The sequence below is a fragment of the Corvus kubaryi genome, unplaced genomic scaffold, assembly GCF_017639235.1.
Source record: "Corvus kubaryi isolate FWS band 111438036 unplaced genomic scaffold, C.kubaryi_AGA036_p1.0 65360, whole genome shotgun sequence".
NCBI classification, from domain to species: domain Eukaryota; kingdom Metazoa; phylum Chordata; class Aves; order Passeriformes; family Corvidae; genus Corvus; species Corvus kubaryi.
The window spans coordinates 177,798-195,550 of NW_024581941.1; the positions used below are offsets into that span (position 1 = coordinate 177,798).

The 17,753-nt window shown below is 41.2% G+C and overlaps 1 protein-coding gene across 4 annotated transcripts in view; it reads left to right on the top strand.

Moving 5' to 3' along the window:
* LOC121673336 (USP6 N-terminal-like protein) overlaps window positions 1–17,753 on the top strand; it is a 112,423-nt gene that overhangs the window by 31,282 nt on the left and 63,388 nt on the right. The window contains exon 1 of one of the 4 annotated variants that reach the window (XM_042046558.1): window positions 14,525–14,693. The exons of the other annotated variants lie outside the window; for them this stretch is intronic. Within the exon in view, the coding sequence (XP_041902492.1) occupies window positions 14,636–14,693 (58 nt within the window). The 5' untranslated portion in view covers window positions 14,525–14,635. Of the gene's footprint in view, window positions 1–14,524; window positions 14,694–17,753 lie in introns of those variants that run through there. 4 annotated transcript variants of the gene reach the window in all.

The following is a 17,753-nucleotide window of genomic DNA, read 5'->3' on the forward strand; positions in this document are numbered from 1 at the left end:
ATAGGTTTCTATTAAAGGATTTAAAAATCAAATATCTCTTTCTTAGCATTCATGTTATAGTGGTGTGATGGCTGCAAGCACCAGTTACATCTGAACATGAAGTGTTCAAATGTAACCTTTCTGCTTATTATTTTTCCAAAAGCAAATAGCAGAGTCCTGTAAATCTTGTGGGCAAATCAGATTGCACAAAACTTTCTGCATTTATTGACTGGAAAATATTTTTATTACCTGGAAACTGAAGGGGAAATCAGTTGTTTTTTCTTTTCCTAGTTTTTCGATGAGACTTTTTTTTTGAGATTTACCTAATATACCAAGCAAGATGAATAAGCATTTGGAGGGGAATATGAATGTGAATAGGCAAGTTTCACCATATCACTATGTGTGAATTTTTTCCCCACAGTATTTTGACTACGGGGGACTCGCCAAGCCCTTTTTTATCTGCAGTTAGTCAGAAGTATCTTACAGAGGTTAAGGCTGAGTTTCAGGCTTATTTTTTAGAAATAGATCCTTCAGAGTTTTAATTAGTAATTTTGGTTTACTGATTCCTGTCACATTTAGAATGGAAGTGAAGCTTTTGTTGCTAAACCTCATTTTTGAGTGGGAAAGGTTATAGTGCAATTCATAGGTCTCAACTGGAATGCCTTGATCTGAGACTTGATCTGAGACTTCCTCTTGCTGACAGAAAAGGAAATACTGTTTGTGCTAATGAAGGGACTTTGGTAACTTGAATATGCTGTGATCTCGCCTGGAGAAATATTTTCTGTTTCATTTAAAGTCACATTGTTTGGATTGGTGGAACAATTCTTCATCACTTTCAAGTGCTGGGTGTTTCTGGGATGCTTCCAGGGCTCCCCAGTGTGCAATATACTGTTGATTTCAGGCGTTGCACTTTGCTGTATGATATATAAATGGCTGCACCATTGCTCTGTGTCCTAATTTTTCTCCTTCTATAAAGGAAAAACCTGACTAATCCTTTCCTTTTTCTGATGACAGCTGTACATCGAAAAGACTTTTAAATGTTTTGAAAAATTTTCCCATCTATGCTGCAGCTGCATCAAGTCTTGAAGCCACCGTGTCACATCACTGGGTAAAAGAAAATGTTGTGTTCGCAGACTGTAGTGTGGATCACACATTGCACAAATCAAAGATATGTTTTTGTCAATTCTGTGCTGTGAATTAGTACCCTGGCTAGGTTTTGAAGTACGTGGGATGAATGCTAGTCTGGAGCTTGCCAAATCTATAGGTGAAAAAAAAATAAGCTATGCAGACTCCAGTTCCCACTTACTGTTTAGTTTATAGGCGTTGGAATGACCTTCTAATCTGTGCAGTGATAATTGCCTGTTTTACATAATGTGTAAAACTTTGCAGAGGAGTATTTGTAGTGATGGAACATGTATTAAAAATCATTGTCTGGCAACTAATAAGAATGTAAAGCCATTCTATAAATAGTGCAGATAAGCTCTTATAGGAGGAATGAGCAAATATACTTAGGCAAATCAAAGGACAATTGTGCTGAGGCCCGGGCTGGGCATTTAACATAGCAGTGGCTCATGGACTATGTCCATGCTGGCAGGGAGCGTGGCATTGGAGGCAGAGATGGAGAGAGGAAAGCTGGGAATTCAGCATTCCTCTGCATTTGGCAGTTTTTTCCAAAGTAGATCAAACCTTGACCTTATCCTTTGGGTAGACTGTAACTTGGAGGTAGGAGTGCATCTCCCAGATAGTAGAACCTGGAAGGAATCCAGCTTTGCATACTTCTAAGTTGCTTCCCAGCACAAACTGGAGAACAGTAAATAGAGATGATCTGGAGCTTTGCGCCAAAGCGCTCTTCCAATTTAGACTAAAATGCTATTTATAGGATTGCGTGGAACATCAGGAGTCTTTTATCCCAGATTTATGATCTTGGCATTGGATAGAATAGCCTAATGAGGTTTTTCTTGGAAATAACTGGAATTTCTGGTAGGCTTGGTATTTCAGGGGCAGAAAGGGGATCAAGAGATTGTGTACCAAAGCATTGAAGACTGACATTTATGACTTGGGTTTTTATGTGCTCTGCATCTTGAGATTAAGTGCTAAGTTAAAGGCAGAGTTTCTGTATTGGGCTTACAGAGCAAGGTTTTGGTAGCTGGGGCTGCAGAGGTGGCCTGTGTGAGAAGAGGCCAGGGACTGCCCCCTGAGTTGGACACAGCCAGACCCAGCTTGCTCCGAAACAGCCCCATCCTTGGCCAAAGCTGAGCTCATCAGTGAAGCTGCTGGCACCTCTGAGATAGGATAGTTAAGAGATGCTAAAAACCACAGTGCAGCAGTTGTGAGAGAGGAGAGAGAGAAAAATATGTGGGGAATCAACTCTGCAGACCCCAAGGTCAGTGGAGGAGCAGGAGGAGGTGTTTAAGCACCAGAGCAGAGATTTCATTGGCAGCTTCTGGAGAACACCATGGTGAGGCAGCTGTGCCCCTGCAGCCCATGGAGGTCCACGGAGGGAGCAGAGACCTACCTGCAGCCCCTGGAGTCCCCACACTGAGCATGAGGATGTGCCCTGAAGGAAGCTGCAGCCTGTGGAGAGCCCATGCTGGAGCAGAAACTACAGCCCTGGAAGAAGAGCCCACGCCAGGAGCAGGTTTTCTGGCAGGAACAGCAGCTCATGGGAAAGGCCCACCCTGGAACAGTTTGTGAAGGACTGTATCCCTTCAGAGGGGGACCCCATGCTGGAGAATGAGAACAAGTGTCAGGATTAAGGAGCAGCAAAAAACAAGTGTTACGGACTGACCTGTACTATTTTTAATTGCCAGTAAATTGGTTTCCCCATGCCAAGTAGGTTTTTCTCATGAGGGTAATTTGTGAGTGACCTCCCTGTTTATCTTGATCCATCAGCTTTTTCTTCTTTTCTTCTCCCCCTCTCCTGTTGAGTAGGAGGAGTGAGAGCTGGTCAGTGGGCACCCGGCAGCCAGCCAAGGGTCAACCCACTACAGCAACATGGAAGATGTGGACAGACTTAAACTTTACAGGCCTCAGTTCCTGCGAGTTCTCCCCAGTCCAGGTTCCCTGAAGCTGCTGGTGATGGCAGCCTGAGCAAACTCAGCAGCTGGGTTTTTCTGCCGTGGGGTGCAGTGCACTCACATGATGTTGTTTATCAGCTCTGCCCAGAGCAGTAACTTCCAGCAGGGCTGGAGACAAAGAGCAAAGTTGTGGTCAACAAGCACTGTAAATCCAGGACTGGGTGTCTGATTGATGTCCTCCTGCATTTTCCTTTATGCCCCCTTAATGCACTCCTAGGTAAAATCTGTCCGTGTTAAAAAAAATTTAAAAAATTAATAAGCTTTGTAGCATTTCCAGATACTGGTGTGTAGCAATTGGTTTTGAAACAGTATTTATTGGTATGCCAGTGGACTTTTTTTGAGCAATTTTGACTTGTGTTAGAAATTCTAAAGTAATTGCTACCATTAGGAAACCTCAACAAATAATCCCTTGCATCCTAGCTATGATATAATTTCAAGATCTAAGGAGCTTGGAGAAGAGATAATCGAATTAGAACTAATAATACACTTGAATGTGAGGTGATTGCAGGGGGCAGGTGGACAAGGAGAAACAACATTTATTTGACGTATCTGAATCACTCCTGCTTCTGTAGAATTGTCATTTAATAGTTTGGTCTGGGCTTTGTTTATTTGACTAAGCTGCCCTGGAAATTTCTGATTCCTTTTTAACTTAAAGCAACTTTTCTGCAATATCTTTTATTTTTCCTCTCAAACCTATTTTTACCAGCCTTTTATCTGTTATGCAGCTTTTATTAGTTGAGCTCAGATTTCTGATTAGTAGGAAAACATTTGTTTCCAATTAAAAACTAAAAAAAAAAAGAAGTCTTAGAGCTTCATAGTTGGGAATAATTTATATTAATACAAAGACATTACAGAATTGCTGTAACATGAACACTATTTCAGGCCTTTTATAACTTTAAATTATTTTTTTCCTCCACAATTAAAAATCCTGCAGATGAGCTTTTTTCCCAAGCATTCTTCATTCTGAGCCAAATGTGAAAAGTCCTTCAATTAAAATTTGGGCTAAATCCTTCAGTCTTACGTGAAAGGCTGTAAATATTTGATATTGTATTTATATGAGCTAAGAAGCTTGAACTTAAAATACTGATGGCTGAATGATTTATCAGGGAACTGCCTGATATTGGACTAGTAATGACATACCATTTCACTGAGTTTGTGGTGTAAGAAGTAAGAAATTTGCCTTGCTTGCCCTGAAGGGGCCGTGTAGCAGCTGTATCAGGCAGTCACACCGTCCCAGTAGCTTATAAATATGGCAGCTCCCTGTGTCATATCCTCATATCCTTATAACTTGGAACTACCTAAAAGGGGACTATGAAGTTTTTAAAAATAAGCTAATTTATACTGTATTTGTATTCCTTTTGTGCTGATAAGTTTTTCACAACTCTCAGTTCTGTGTTGGAGAATAACTGCTGTTCAAAGTTACTTGGAGTTCATAGACCCTTCACACTAACTTGTGCCACAGCCTGTTCCTCTCCAACTTCTTCTGTTTCTTCTTTGTCTTTCCAAGAATGTGCAGTTGATTTGCATCCATATTCTGCCTCCATGAATTTTCCTTTAGGTTTTTCTTTTTAAACTTTTTTTTTTTCTTTCATTTCAGCATTGCTTGTGTAAGCAGAGAGATACCAAATAGTGCTGATGTAATATACAGGTGTGAAGGAGGAAAACAGGTGCAAGATGGTGGGAAAATTGGTACTCAGATTTGATGGAATGTTGTAATCCCATACCCTTTACTGATGATCATCCCTGCATGCTTTAACTTGACAGCTAGATGTATTCTAGCAATTTTATACATCACCCTCTTAGAATGTCGTTCCTTACCTAAAACATCACACTTCCTCCCCACCTCCACCCCTGCTTTCTGTATCCTCTTTTCTTGTTGTTTGCATTTGTACTGTCATTAGGTGTGACTTCTGAATTGTCGCTGCTCTGCTTCTCAGGTCTCAGAAGGTGTTACATTACCGGAAAACAATTACACAGGTCACTGCCTCGCTGTGTGTCAGGGTGAAGGTTGCAGTGTCCAAGCAGTGCTTGGGCTGTACTTCTATCAGCCCTGGAGCTCTGAGTGCTGCAGCCTTCACCTGCATCCATAGCATCGGAATAGATTTGGACCTCTCAAGCAGGGGGAGCCTCTCATTGTATTTCACTCAAAGGTTTTTTTTATTTATTTAGCAAAGCCTGATCAGCTGAGTTGCAAATCTGTGTTTTTGTCTTGTGCCTTTGCTTAAAATCCTGTTTGCTTATCTGAAAAAAAAGTGACGTAGTTTGGGTTGGAGCTGGTGATTCAGTGAAACATCACCTGGGCTCAATAGCACCTGAAGAATAATGACTGTTTGTGGTACTGTTTTAATTGAGAGAGAACTTCCCCAGGGCATGCAGCTGACTCATTTTTCAGGGAAACCTGTCAACAACGTGTCTGAGGTGGCCTGACTGTTACCCTGGGATTAAGCAGCCTCTTGTACCTCATGAACAAAGTACTCTTTGATGCTTTTGTTTTTCTACATTTATGGCACATGTTACCACAGTAATGTGAACCACTGTTCCTGTTGTCAATGCTTAGGTTTTGTGAGCTCTTCCAAAACAGTGGGTGTTGGAAATAGAGTACGTGTGAGTAATTATATAGTGTTCAATAGTTACACCCCTGGAGTTTTCTCTGCCAGGGAATAAAGTGAGCTAGAGAAGAAGAAATTGTAGAAATTCTGCTCACTGTTTACGTGGAGTAAAGTTTGTACTGATGACTAATGCACCCTAAAAGCTGCTGTCTTTAGTGTGGATTATAGTAAAACAAACTTAAGTTGAAAATGATACTTCTTTTTTTTCCCCAGCCTTAAGGGAGACTGAGTTGTTTGTAAATTCTTTCAAGAACTTGCTGTCATAACAAGTTTGTCGTTAAACAGTTGCAGAAAACTCTAAAACAGGAGAAATATTTGGTACTTTCATTCACTTTCAGACTTGTGTGACAGCAGATGACAGCTTTACTTCTGCTGATGAGGTAAGCGTTGATGAGAGGCTGTTGAATTTTCATCCAGTTTGAAGCCCTTGGAGTGATAGCTCCTTATCCTTCCAAAGTTCTGTAATTGAAGGAACATTCATTATGTTCATCCTCTTCATTTCCCATCCCATTGCTAGACCTTTTGGGAATACCTTTGCAGAGGTGGTTTTGGTTTACTGCATAACAGTTCCTTGCTTCAGGAAGAGGCTTTGTCTGTGTTTGTAGTAACATCAGAAATGCAAAGTTGTCATTTTAACACGTGCTGAAGAAATGTCTTCAGTGGTAAGAGGGAATCACAATTCATAACCAAAATATGTTTTCTCCCTTGCAAGTAATTTTGGGTTTAACTTCACTGATTAAAATTTCACTGATGAATTTGCTGAACTTTCATGTGAGGTCAATGGATTTCAGAATGAGCATTACACCTCATGGGAAGGTTTCCTGCCTGACCACTGTGTCTATCTCTCCCAAGTCAAAAAGAGGATTTAAAGGCCATGTAAGCATATGTAGAGCTTTGACCTCTACGTTTTCTCTCTGCAGCTGCTGGTTTTAGTTAGAGCTCCAAGCTGTTGGCTTGTGAAGGTTGTGATGTTTGGTTCATGCCTGGGTAACCAGTCAGCCCGGTTGCTCCTGGTCTGTTCAAGCTGCACAAAGGAGAACTTGAACCCTCCCCAAAGTGCTGAGTATCTTCATTGCTTGTCTACAGGCACAGCAGACAGTGGGTGGATCTGTGTTTAAATCCCAGCTGGTGCTGTTCCTCCTTCTCTCTGATGGAGGGTCATGTCTGCGCTAGGGGAGGGTTCTGCAGTGGGTCTGCTTTTCCCAGGGAACAGGACCCTGTTTGCCAGGTGCAGCTCTACAAGCTCAACCAAGTCGTGACTCTTCCTGTGGATTTTGTTTCTGTGAGGGATATGAAATTCGCAGAGGTTGAAAGTGATCTACTGGGAGTGAAATAGGTTATATGGGCTGACTGGAATCCATAAAAGGCTTTATTTGTGTATTGTCCTAGAGCTAATGCTTGTAACCTGGAATAGGGATTTCCAAAGTATTGCATCAGTGTAGATGAAGTAGATTTTCTCAGTGTACTTCGTTTAAAACTGCTTTTTTTAATTTCAGGTAATTTTCTGCTGAGATATGAGAATCTGTGACAAATAGATTTTTCTGGGTTACGGGTGGTTTTCGTTTGGTTTGGCTTTTTTCTTTAACAGAGTGTAGTGGTTATAAAGCAGATCTTCATTAGTAGGTTCAGTGCATTATTGACTTCAGCATAAACAAATGGATTTTTTGCTTGATGCCTGTGTATAAGGCTTAGACTAGAATTAACCTCATGTTTGTTTTGCAGTAGGAACTTGTTAAGGCATTCACAGCATGTGTCTGTAGTTCTTCCTTTTGCATTGGTACTGAAATAAAAGTACTGACTTTGAGAGAAGTAGCATTGAAAACTTGATGGTGGGTTTGTGTCACTGAAGTACCTCAGTGTTCATCTTCCTCTAAGCCAATAAAAAGAAAGTGTTACTGATAGGCCTGTTAATGCACTGATTATTAAAGTTACTGTTTCTGTGCAACAGCAGTATAAATTAATAACTGTCATCTTATGTCAACACTGGATATTTGTAAAACGTTTTCAGAGTATCCACAGAATGAGCCAAATGGTGTCTCTTGCTGTGCTCTCTTACTTGAAGGACATTTATAATCTCTTTGGAAAATTCTGATTAGCCTGTACTGTCCTTTAAAATCAACTATTCAAACAAATGCCTTTTCATTTTTCTTTTGTGGTCCTTTTCTGCTATGGCTTTGTGCCTGCCTCTCAGTGGTGCTGACATCTCAGTGTTGTCTGTACTTAACTGGTGTCAGAGGTTGGGGAAAAAGAAAACCCTGACCTTTCTTGTCACAATGCCCTAAGTTTTAGGGATAGATTACATCTAAAATCTACTTCAGTGTTTCCTCTAGCAAAAAAAATAAAGGTGATGGATATAACGAAGGCAGAAGGTTTTTCTGACTGGTGCAGTGTTCTGTAGATAAACAGCCAGAAAGTTTCTGATCTTTTTTCTTCCCTCCTTTTCCTCTGCTTTGGGGTGTTTTATCCAATCTCTGAAGTTGTTTTATATTGACAAAGGTTTTAACTGATGCAAACTAGATGGAAGCAAACAAATTCATACTGGTATTGCTAATTAGCAGTATGAACGTGACCTGATTGTGATTTGGTGGGTATGGCACTGGGATTTACTGCAGCCACTCTGCTGGGTTTTCCCTCAGCTTGGGGCTGGGACCAGGCACACAGGACAGCCTTGGAAGCCCTAATTCCTGTTTTGCATGGGAAATGCCATGGCTGTTTACTTTGTTTTGTTTACCAGCCCTCAATCAGCGAAACTGAAAACAACAGAACCTTTTTGTCTACCACTAACTTCCTTTTCTCGCAGCAAAGATGAAGAAACTTCCCCTGTTTCTGCTGCCCTTCGACAAACTTGTTTACCCTTCATCTGGTTGTCTCTTACTCTTCCAGCCTTTCCTATTACTGCTTTATAAATATAAAAAACATGGATCTATTGCTGCCTGACACTTAAGATGATTTCAAATGTTCAGAGGGGATTTCAGCATTTTTCCCCTCTTAAATGTCATTTTCGTTTTTAATTAAATGAATGACAGATATTGTAACTAGTCAGTTATTCAGGTTTTTTTTTCAAAGCAGCTCTGTGCTGTGTAGACATGACTGATACAAGCAGGCAGGTATCTGAATTTACCTTGATGTCTTTCTGTGGACTTACTCAAACTTACCACAGAGCCACCAAGAGAAGGTTTAGTGTCATATGAGCTTCTTGGTGCCATTCAGGCTTTTCAGAGGATTCCTTTAGAGGATCCTATTTGTACTTAAGGTATTACTGCAGTTAAAATGTTTATTTTCTTAAAGATGAATAGCTCAGAGACAGAGTAATTGAAGAAAGCTATTCAGCTACGGTGAACTGAGCTGTAGTGTGTAACTCAGTTTTTTTTTTTTTTTTTTTGTGAAATGCTTTAAGTATGTTAAGATGATAATTAAAGTCAAACAGAGAAAGGCCTTGCAGCTCCTCTCACTGTTACTGTGAATTTTGATGGTTCCTTCAGTGTATCCCAGTGGTAGAGGGAGGGATGCCTGAGATCCACACTCTTAGGTATGGATCACAACAGTCTGTCCAACAGCCTGTAGTAAGTAGTGTAACTCATGTAACATGCTGTTGCTGGAATAAAGCAATAAATGCTTTTTCATCCTGCCACAACTTTCACAATATTCAAGGTTTTATTTTCTTGCTGTGTATGGGGGTGAAACTGAACTTAAAGTGTGAAAATGAATCCCGAGGTCTCCCCGTGCAGACGCTGTGCCCAGAAAGGCAGAGCAGTAGCTCAGCACCTGGGAGGCTCAGGTTCAGGTGTGAACAGAGGCAGCAGGGAGGTTTTCTTACGCTTGTGGGCAAGGACTCATCCCTGTGTGCTTCATGCTGTGTCTTCCAGGAGAAGGCAGAAAAGTAGACTGGTAGTACATGTGCAGCTGGGGAGTAGAAGCTGGTGGTTTCAGCAGCTGCTCATCAGTTGCTTGTTTGTGAACGCTTCCTTTTCCATCTCATGCATGGGCCAGCGAGGTTTGGGTAGTGCCTGTTCAGCTGAGCAACAACTCGGTGCCAGCCCTGAGGCTGTGAGCACTGGGCAGGTCGGGGGAGCTGCTGCTCCGTCCCCATGATGCTGTTCAAGTTCTACTCCTGCCACCTTGAGTCAGAGCTGGTGTTTTTCTGAGCTGGCTTGGAGCTCTTGAGTCTTGTTAAGTGGCAGAATAGCATCTATTACAAAAACAAACCCTCCTTTTCTTCCTGTTGTAATCAGTTAAATCGGCTGTGTAATTAAATGATGAGCTGGACTGTGGGTATGTCAGTGTATTCAAAGGTCATCTGTGTAGAAGAACAAACCTTTTTATTTTAGCTGGTATAAAATGATACCAATATAGATGAAATTTTATAACTAGAGAACTGTTGTAGCTTCTCTAGCCCTACAGAAGAAATGAACTGGTTCCTCAAAAATTAAAAGAGCTGCCTCCTTTTAAAAAACTTTATCTGGAGTCTGTATGAGTGTTGTCTTGGTGATGTTTTAAACTGGGAATAGACTTCACATCATTAATGCTGAATTTTAAAATATAAGTATTGTTTGCTTCATTAGTTTTGACTAATGCAGAGAGAAAAATGATTAATCAGGAGACTTAACATAATTAGTGCAGTGTGGCAACTATTTAAATATAAGCCTGTTAACGTGGGAAGAATAGCTCTTGTTATGAAATGTTCTGCTTTGTGTCAGAATCTAAAATATTAGAACCATTTTACTCTTCAAATTGATACTGCAAATCTTACTGCTGTGAAAACATTCATATTCCAGCACTACTTATGATGTTCAAAACAGGAAATCTGAAATTATGTCGGAAATAATGTCAGAATTTCAGAGAATTTTTTAATGGTCTTTTGATTTATGTTGCTGGGGGAAAAAAAAGATTTTTATATGTCATCCTGATATACGGCATTGGGAAAACGAAGAAGAAATTTATTGCAGAGAACTGCTATGTTCAATCTTACTGAAGGATCGTTTTGCTTGTTGTGTTTAGTAGCCTGTCATGGTTAAAAGAAGTATGAGCAGCGTCAGTGCACAGAAGGGATATTTTGGTTTTCAAAAGCCTCTGGGAACTGCAAGCATAATATACTTTTAAAGTACAAGGGATCAAAAAAAAGACATTTCCAGCTAAATTTGCTTATAAAATCATAACCAGTACCTGAAAAGCCATTGATGTGAAAGGATGCCTTGACTTAATGTTAGGTTGAGGGTCAAATTCCTGAAATACTCCTGCTTTTTATCTGTCAATACTGCTTCTGAGGTCAAGTGTCTGATCTTACCATTTACTGCAGCAGCTGATTTGCAGCATATTTTATTAAGACATAATTGTAAAGGCTAGGGTTGGTGCTGGGAAAGGTCATGGATTTCAGGAGAAGTGTGGGAGTAATACTCATGAGCCATAGAAGAAACAGATTATATGTTACAGCGGGATCAGTTCTAGCCACAGTAGGAGTTCTGAGAAATGTAATCTTTTGGTGGAAGACCATAAAATGATTTCCATGTAGTAGAAAACCTCCTGTGTTTTTCCATGAAGGCTGTGTCTCTGCTGTTCCATGGCTGCTGGCTTATAACGTGTTACAGACACAAGGCTTGCTGTGTCCCCTGGAACAGCAGGATGCAGATCTGCTCCCATCACCCATGGAACAGCTGCTTGGAGGGCTGACATGACTGAGCTCAGCGCAGTGTTTGCATCTCCTGAAAGACAAACGTGTAGGTGAGCGACCACTTCATTGTGGCCACAATGCTGCTCTTTCATAACAGGGAGAAAACAGAAAAATTGTAATGAAAAGGCCAGACACCAGCTACACCCTTGGGAAGAGGAGAACAAAGGATGACTTAAGCTTAGACATAAGACATTAGCTAGTTGTGGCACAAGTCAGACCAGTCTTTACATACTGGCAAGCCCCAAATTATACCCAGCCTGAGTTTTTACATTTAAGTCTACTAAGAGCTGCCATAAATGTTTCAGGTTGTGTTGACAGAGTTCTGGCCAGGAGGGTGGGTTGTGCGTTGGTTTTGTCCTCTTTTCCTTTCAAGAAAGGAGTATTGTTCAAAATTGGGCTTACTCTTTTCAGTGTAGCTTGCTGCAAATTGGCAATTATGGTTTCTTCTGGCTTTGCAGCTGATTATGTTAACCTTCATTAAATTAATTATCTTCTGGCCCATGACTGCACACACAACACTTAGTAAAATGGAATTACAGTAGAACCCTGCCAGCTCTTGTCACTCCACTTTGTAACCCTTGTGGGAGCTTGCATAAGGCTCAGTAGTGAGGTGATGACATGAGCATTCCAACTGCAGCTTCCAGCTGGTTAGGTGTAGGCATTGCTGATGGAGTGATCTAATTTTAAGGTGTACTTACTTACATGAAACACACAGAAAAACAAATTGCAAATTAGGACTAAGTAAATGGCCAAGCTGTATTTTATTGGAATATGTTCTTCTTCTGTTTTATTGCTGGTTTGTTCTGAGTTTTCTGCTTTCATTGCTCCATTGATTAAAGGTGTTAGTAAGGCTATGTTATTAAAAATAAAATGATAGACATATTGCAATAATTGATTAATATTGGTAGACTTTCTGTAAGTCCTTTAGTCCATCATTGCTTAAAAGCAAGACAGAGTATTTGATTTAAATTCTATGCAATACATAGACTCCTAAATTCCCATTTCATGTTTTGACACAGGCTTCCTCCGTGGAATATCACTTAGCAGGGCTGCCTGGTTTTCCCTGCTCTTGCTTTGAGTCCTTTGGGGATCACTTTAAAATTGATTTGAGTGGGGTTTTAGTAGCAGTTAATTATACTAATTTCTGAAGTGACCATTTTCCATTGGTGACTGTGCAGTGTCTCATAGGGGATGTTGCAAAACTGCAAGAGTTCTGCCATAGTGAAACTTGATTTTTCATTAAGATGAGAGTTCCGTCACATTTCTTCAGGGAAGTTAAATCTTTACTTTCCTATTTTTTACCCATTTCTCATGTAAAACTACAATTGGGTCTACTTTGAATGCTAGTATTAGGGGGAGAGTGCATGTGTGTTGCTGTTGCAATGGGCTTTTTTGGTGCAATATATCGATTTTCATATGCATAGTGCAATATATTGTTTTTCAAAGAGTTTTACTCTATCTTTTAGCTTTTGTCTTTTCTTTGAAATAGAGAGAAATTTCAGTTAAGCCAAAACACCTTTTCTCTGTGTAAGTCTATTTGAAAACACTCGCAAAACCAGACATGCTAAACTTGAGAGCTATAAGAGAAATACCAGTATAGATATCTCTAGTATAGCTATAGTGTGTGTATCTATCTATCTATCTATCTATCTACACCTGTCAGTAATATGGCTTATTGCTGCCTGGGTGTAGTGTGTGGTAGAAGAACAGCAGTGATATTAAAAAGCAGGTTGTTTTCAAGTGGTGAAGGGGTGAGAGAGTTAACCTGTAAAAAGTGCTTGTGTTCACTCTATGTGAGTTCTTTTCATCCTCACCACAAATACGCTCACAGATAAGGAAACAGAAAGTAGTTGGTTTTACAAAACCAGTTCAGTAGTTCTGTTATGAGCAAAGTGGAAGATTATTTCTGTGTAGCAAGAGGATTGCTGTTGTGTGTGTCAGCAGTCAGAAAATGCTGCCTTTGAGGGAAATGTACCTGGTGGTGGACATGGCACTGGCTTAGTCTAAACTCATACTGATTCCAGAGACCAAACTATTGACACCTGGGCTTGGGTGGGATCCATGAGCAGTAATCAGTGGTAAAGACAAAGGAGCTGCTGCTCATTTCCAGGCTTGGTGCTTTGCCGGACGATATGGGGAGGAAGGTTAAAACAATTGAAGGAACTGTTCCTTTTTCAGTCTCTGGGGAAAAAAGAATTGTCTGACACACTTGATCAGATCTCCTGTTCCTGGCATTTTAACACTTCTCTGAGTGCAAGAACAAAAGGGTTGAGGCTGGAAGAGACCTCTGGAAGTCATCTGGTCCAACCCCCTGCTCAAGCAGGGCTGTGCAGAGCTGGTTGCCCAAGACCATGCCCAGCTTATGAATATCTCCAAGGATGGAGATTCCACAGCTTCCCTGGGTAACCTGTGCCAGTGCCACTGGTCGTCTTTCAGCTGGCTTCACAAAGTGTCTGGTAGTGTATGTGCCCTGACTTGCTTAGGTTAGGATATGGAGCTGGCTGGTTCTGGCTGCAGGCATCAGCAGCAGAATGTCTGTGTGAGAGAGCATGTGTGAGGGCTAAAGTCTGTTCAGGAGAATGGCTTCGTGTGTTTGTCCTGGAATATTTGGTATGGGGATCTGGTTTTCAGGATGCAGATGATTTCTACCAATTTTACTCCTGAATTTTTGCACTTTTACCGTCAAAAGCGTTCTTGCCAATTCCTGATGTCCTGGATGTTTCAGGTCCCCAATATATCTTGAGCAATAAAGGAGTTTTGATAAGAAAATAATGTAAAATCTCCATCCTGCATGTAGGGAATGCCAGTTACAGAAATCTAAACTGTATTTTTAGAGTTACCTAATTTCATGGTTTCTTAGGTAATAAGTCAGAAAGAGGGTACTTCAAGCCCCATTTCAAGTAAGTCCTTTCAGTAAGATGCTTTTCCTGCAGCACTTGGAAAACACCATTAAGAATTCTTGCCCAAGAGTATAACAGTGATGTGTTACAGGAGCCCTGGCCTCTGAGGCTGTTTGTTCAAATCCTTTTGTTTATTATGAGCTGGAATGCAGGGCTGTGGGCTGGGCTGGAGAACACCAGCGTGGTGCCTTCGTGACACTTGGCATTAACAAATGGCATCTTTGAGTCCCTGCAGCTCATGGAGCTGTAGAGGGGCTGTGTCTGGAGAAAGGAGCACGTGTCAAGTGGCTCAGTTGTGTGGAACAAATGCAGCAAGTGGAGGAGGAGAACTTTTCCCCTGGTCATTTTTGATAAACTGATTTAGAATATGGTCTAGAAGCAAAGAGACCATATTTAGTCTTCATGAAGACTAAAACAGAGCTCTACAAGGACTGGGAAGAAAATGACAGTCTAAAGACTGGTAAAGTGTTGTGTAAAATTTTATGTACTGGTCTTTAATTGTTTATATTGTGCTGTTTTACTTCTATCTTATTTCAAATTAGTGATAAGTTTTAAATACTTCATACTGTTTAAAGTATATAATTATGTGTAAGGGGGAAGAAATGTAGCTCAGTTAACTTCTGGAAATACGTACTTCTGAGGAAGTGTTGCTGTGTAAAAGGGATTGCTTTTCTAACTAACTAGTTCACTTGTTGTTAGAAGTTCTCTGTTTTAGAAGTTCTCTGCATGAAGAGAAAGAGAAAGTATAATAAATGATGCTTAATGCCTTTTGTTCAGAGCAGGTTTAGTATTGATGGGCAGGCATTTACCAAGATTCTTCCTTTTGAACATCGTGTACCCAGAACAAAATACTATTAGGTGTACGTCATGGCTTTTATTTCGTTGTTTATGGGAATGAACTGGAAGGAAAATAAACAGCCTGAGTATTTAAGGGACTTTCTGCTATGACCAGAGACTTTGTTTATTGCTCTGATGTGTGCTTTGAATGTGTAGATGCGTAGCAGCTGGTGGTAGTGCCTGCAGACAGGAGTTTGTGCCAGTGCATTTCTTTGTGCAATGGAACGTGTAATGTGCAAACAAGCAAGAATTTTAGTAAAGTAATGGGAAACAAATTAACATCTTTAAATTTTTGGGTGGTTTTTAGAGTGCTCTGCAGTTGGAGAGACAGCGATGGTGGGTGAAAGGAGAAAAACGGGGAGAAATCTCTTTTCAGAATTTGGGATAAGGTTGCACAGGATGCTCTTAGTATATTGAGCCTCAGCCCCATGGAAAGAGGCATTGCTTCTGGGGGTGCTGGTCCACAGTGTCTGAACATGAGCCAGTGTGGGCCCAGTCAGCCAGGAAGGCCGATGGCATCCTGGGCTGTACCAGCAATAGTGTGGCCAACAGGACCAGGGCTGTGATAGCCCCTCTGTACTCAACACTGATGAGGCCACACCTTGAATCCTGGAATCAGTTTTGGCCCCTTTATGACAAGAAGGACATTTTGGTGTTGGAGCATGTCCAGAGAAGGGAATGGAGCTGTGACACGGGCTGGAGCTCAAGTCCTATGAAGAGTGACTGAGGGAGCTGGGGATGTTTATCCTGGGAAAAAGGAGGCTCAAGGGGTAAACTTATTGCTCTCTACAAGTCCCTGACAGGAGGCTGTAGCCAGGTGGGGGTCAGGCTCCTCTCCCAGGTAACAAATGACAGAATGAGATGAAATAACTTCAAATTGTATCGGGTTGGTTTAGACTGGACATTAGGAAAGATTTATTTCCCAAAAGGGTTGTCAAGCACTGGAACAGGCTGCACAGGGAAGTGGTGGATTCACCATCCCTGGAGGTATTTAAAAGATAGGTAGATGTGGCACTTGGGGGCATTGTTTTGTGGTGGGCTTGGCAGCGATGGGGTAGTGGTTGGACTCAATGATCTTAAAAGTCTTTTCCAACCTAAACAAATCTATGATTCTTCTTAAATTTATGGCACATCTGTAAGAGGCAGTTTATTATGCTGCTGCTGATACATGAGCACTGCAGTGTATCTCGTACCTTCCTCGAACGTAAGGAACTCGCTGAGGCTCTTGGTGGTACTCATTTCATACTACCTCGATGAGGGAGCTAGTCCTTGGCTGTTGTTACCTTTTCCAGGTGAGATACTGTCTAGTCATTTTTTAGACTGTTTTGGAGAGACTATCTCTAGTGAGTGTGAGTAACCCCAAAGACCATTTCTGTAAGTCATATGACTACTTTTGCAGGGACTGGAGATAATGTGCTCAGTGGATTGCACATGGTGATCACTTTAAAAAAAGCTGTGCCGTACTGGTTTGCAGTTCTGTATCTGAACAGGATTAGGAGCCATGTAGGATTAGACAAACAATTCAAAATACAGATACTTAGTAAACCTTGTAGAGCAGCGGCTTTTCTTTTTGTGGGAAAGACCAGTGTTTTACTGTCTTCTGGCTGTTTCTCCCTTGGCAGCAGCTCAGTTCTGCCAGGCTGTGATAAAAGCCAGGTGTAACTACGGGCTCTGTGTTAGCCACCCCAGCCAGGAGTAGCCAAGGTGCTGCCAGGCTGTCACAGGCTGTTCAGCTCCTCTTTGACTGCTGGAAACACAAGGGATAGTGCTGCCAGTTCGTGCTCCTTTATTTTGGAAAACTGAATTACTGCAGGGACTGCAAGAGGGATCCTCAGTGTTTAGCTCAGTGATTTAAGTGAATACTAAATTACATTATTGTCAATTTTTTTCCCCTTACTTTCTCCCTACCCCGACCTACAGATTTTAGGTGGATTATAGGGGGTCTTTGGGTCGAGATTCTCTGGTGTCTGTGGGTGCCTACATAGACACCTGCTGTTCCTCCCTGGGGAACAGAAGGGAGAAGATGGCACGAAAGCAAGAGTAAGGGGCAGGATCCTTCAGAAGTTTTGCTAATAGTCAGAATTTAACTACATCTATTTGTAGGCCACAACCTTGTTTTTTCTTTAGTAGTGTTTATTTTTACTTGAATCCATTGTTTTGCTGTTAAATGTCACTTATAGCAGTTGGTCTCTTCCAGGTAGTCTAGCATTAACAGAGCATAGTGTTACGTGTTTTTAGTTTGCATTATGTCTGTTGTTCCTGAGGAGATTCAGGACACTTGGAAATCTTCACGATGAGAGCAGCCATTGGAATAATCTCCCCAGGGAAGTGGTGAATCCCCAAAGATTGGACACTTTAAATTCAGCTGAACAGGGTGCCTGGACCATCTTGTCTAGACTCTGCTTTTGCCAAGAAAGCTTGGACTTAGATGGTCCTTGAGGTCCCTTCCAACCTGTCATTCTATGATTGCTGCTGGGCAGAGTTTTAACCATACTGCTTATGCCTTGTAAGCCTGACTGATTTTTGGGGGGACTTGAAAGTGCTGTTCAGCATCCCATCATTGAGAGATTTTATCATCAGGTCATTGCTAATATATTTCCCTATTTTTTAGTTCAAATCAGTTCTCCATACTACTTAATTGACTATATATTAATGTCAACTTCAACTTAGATGGCATTGTTTT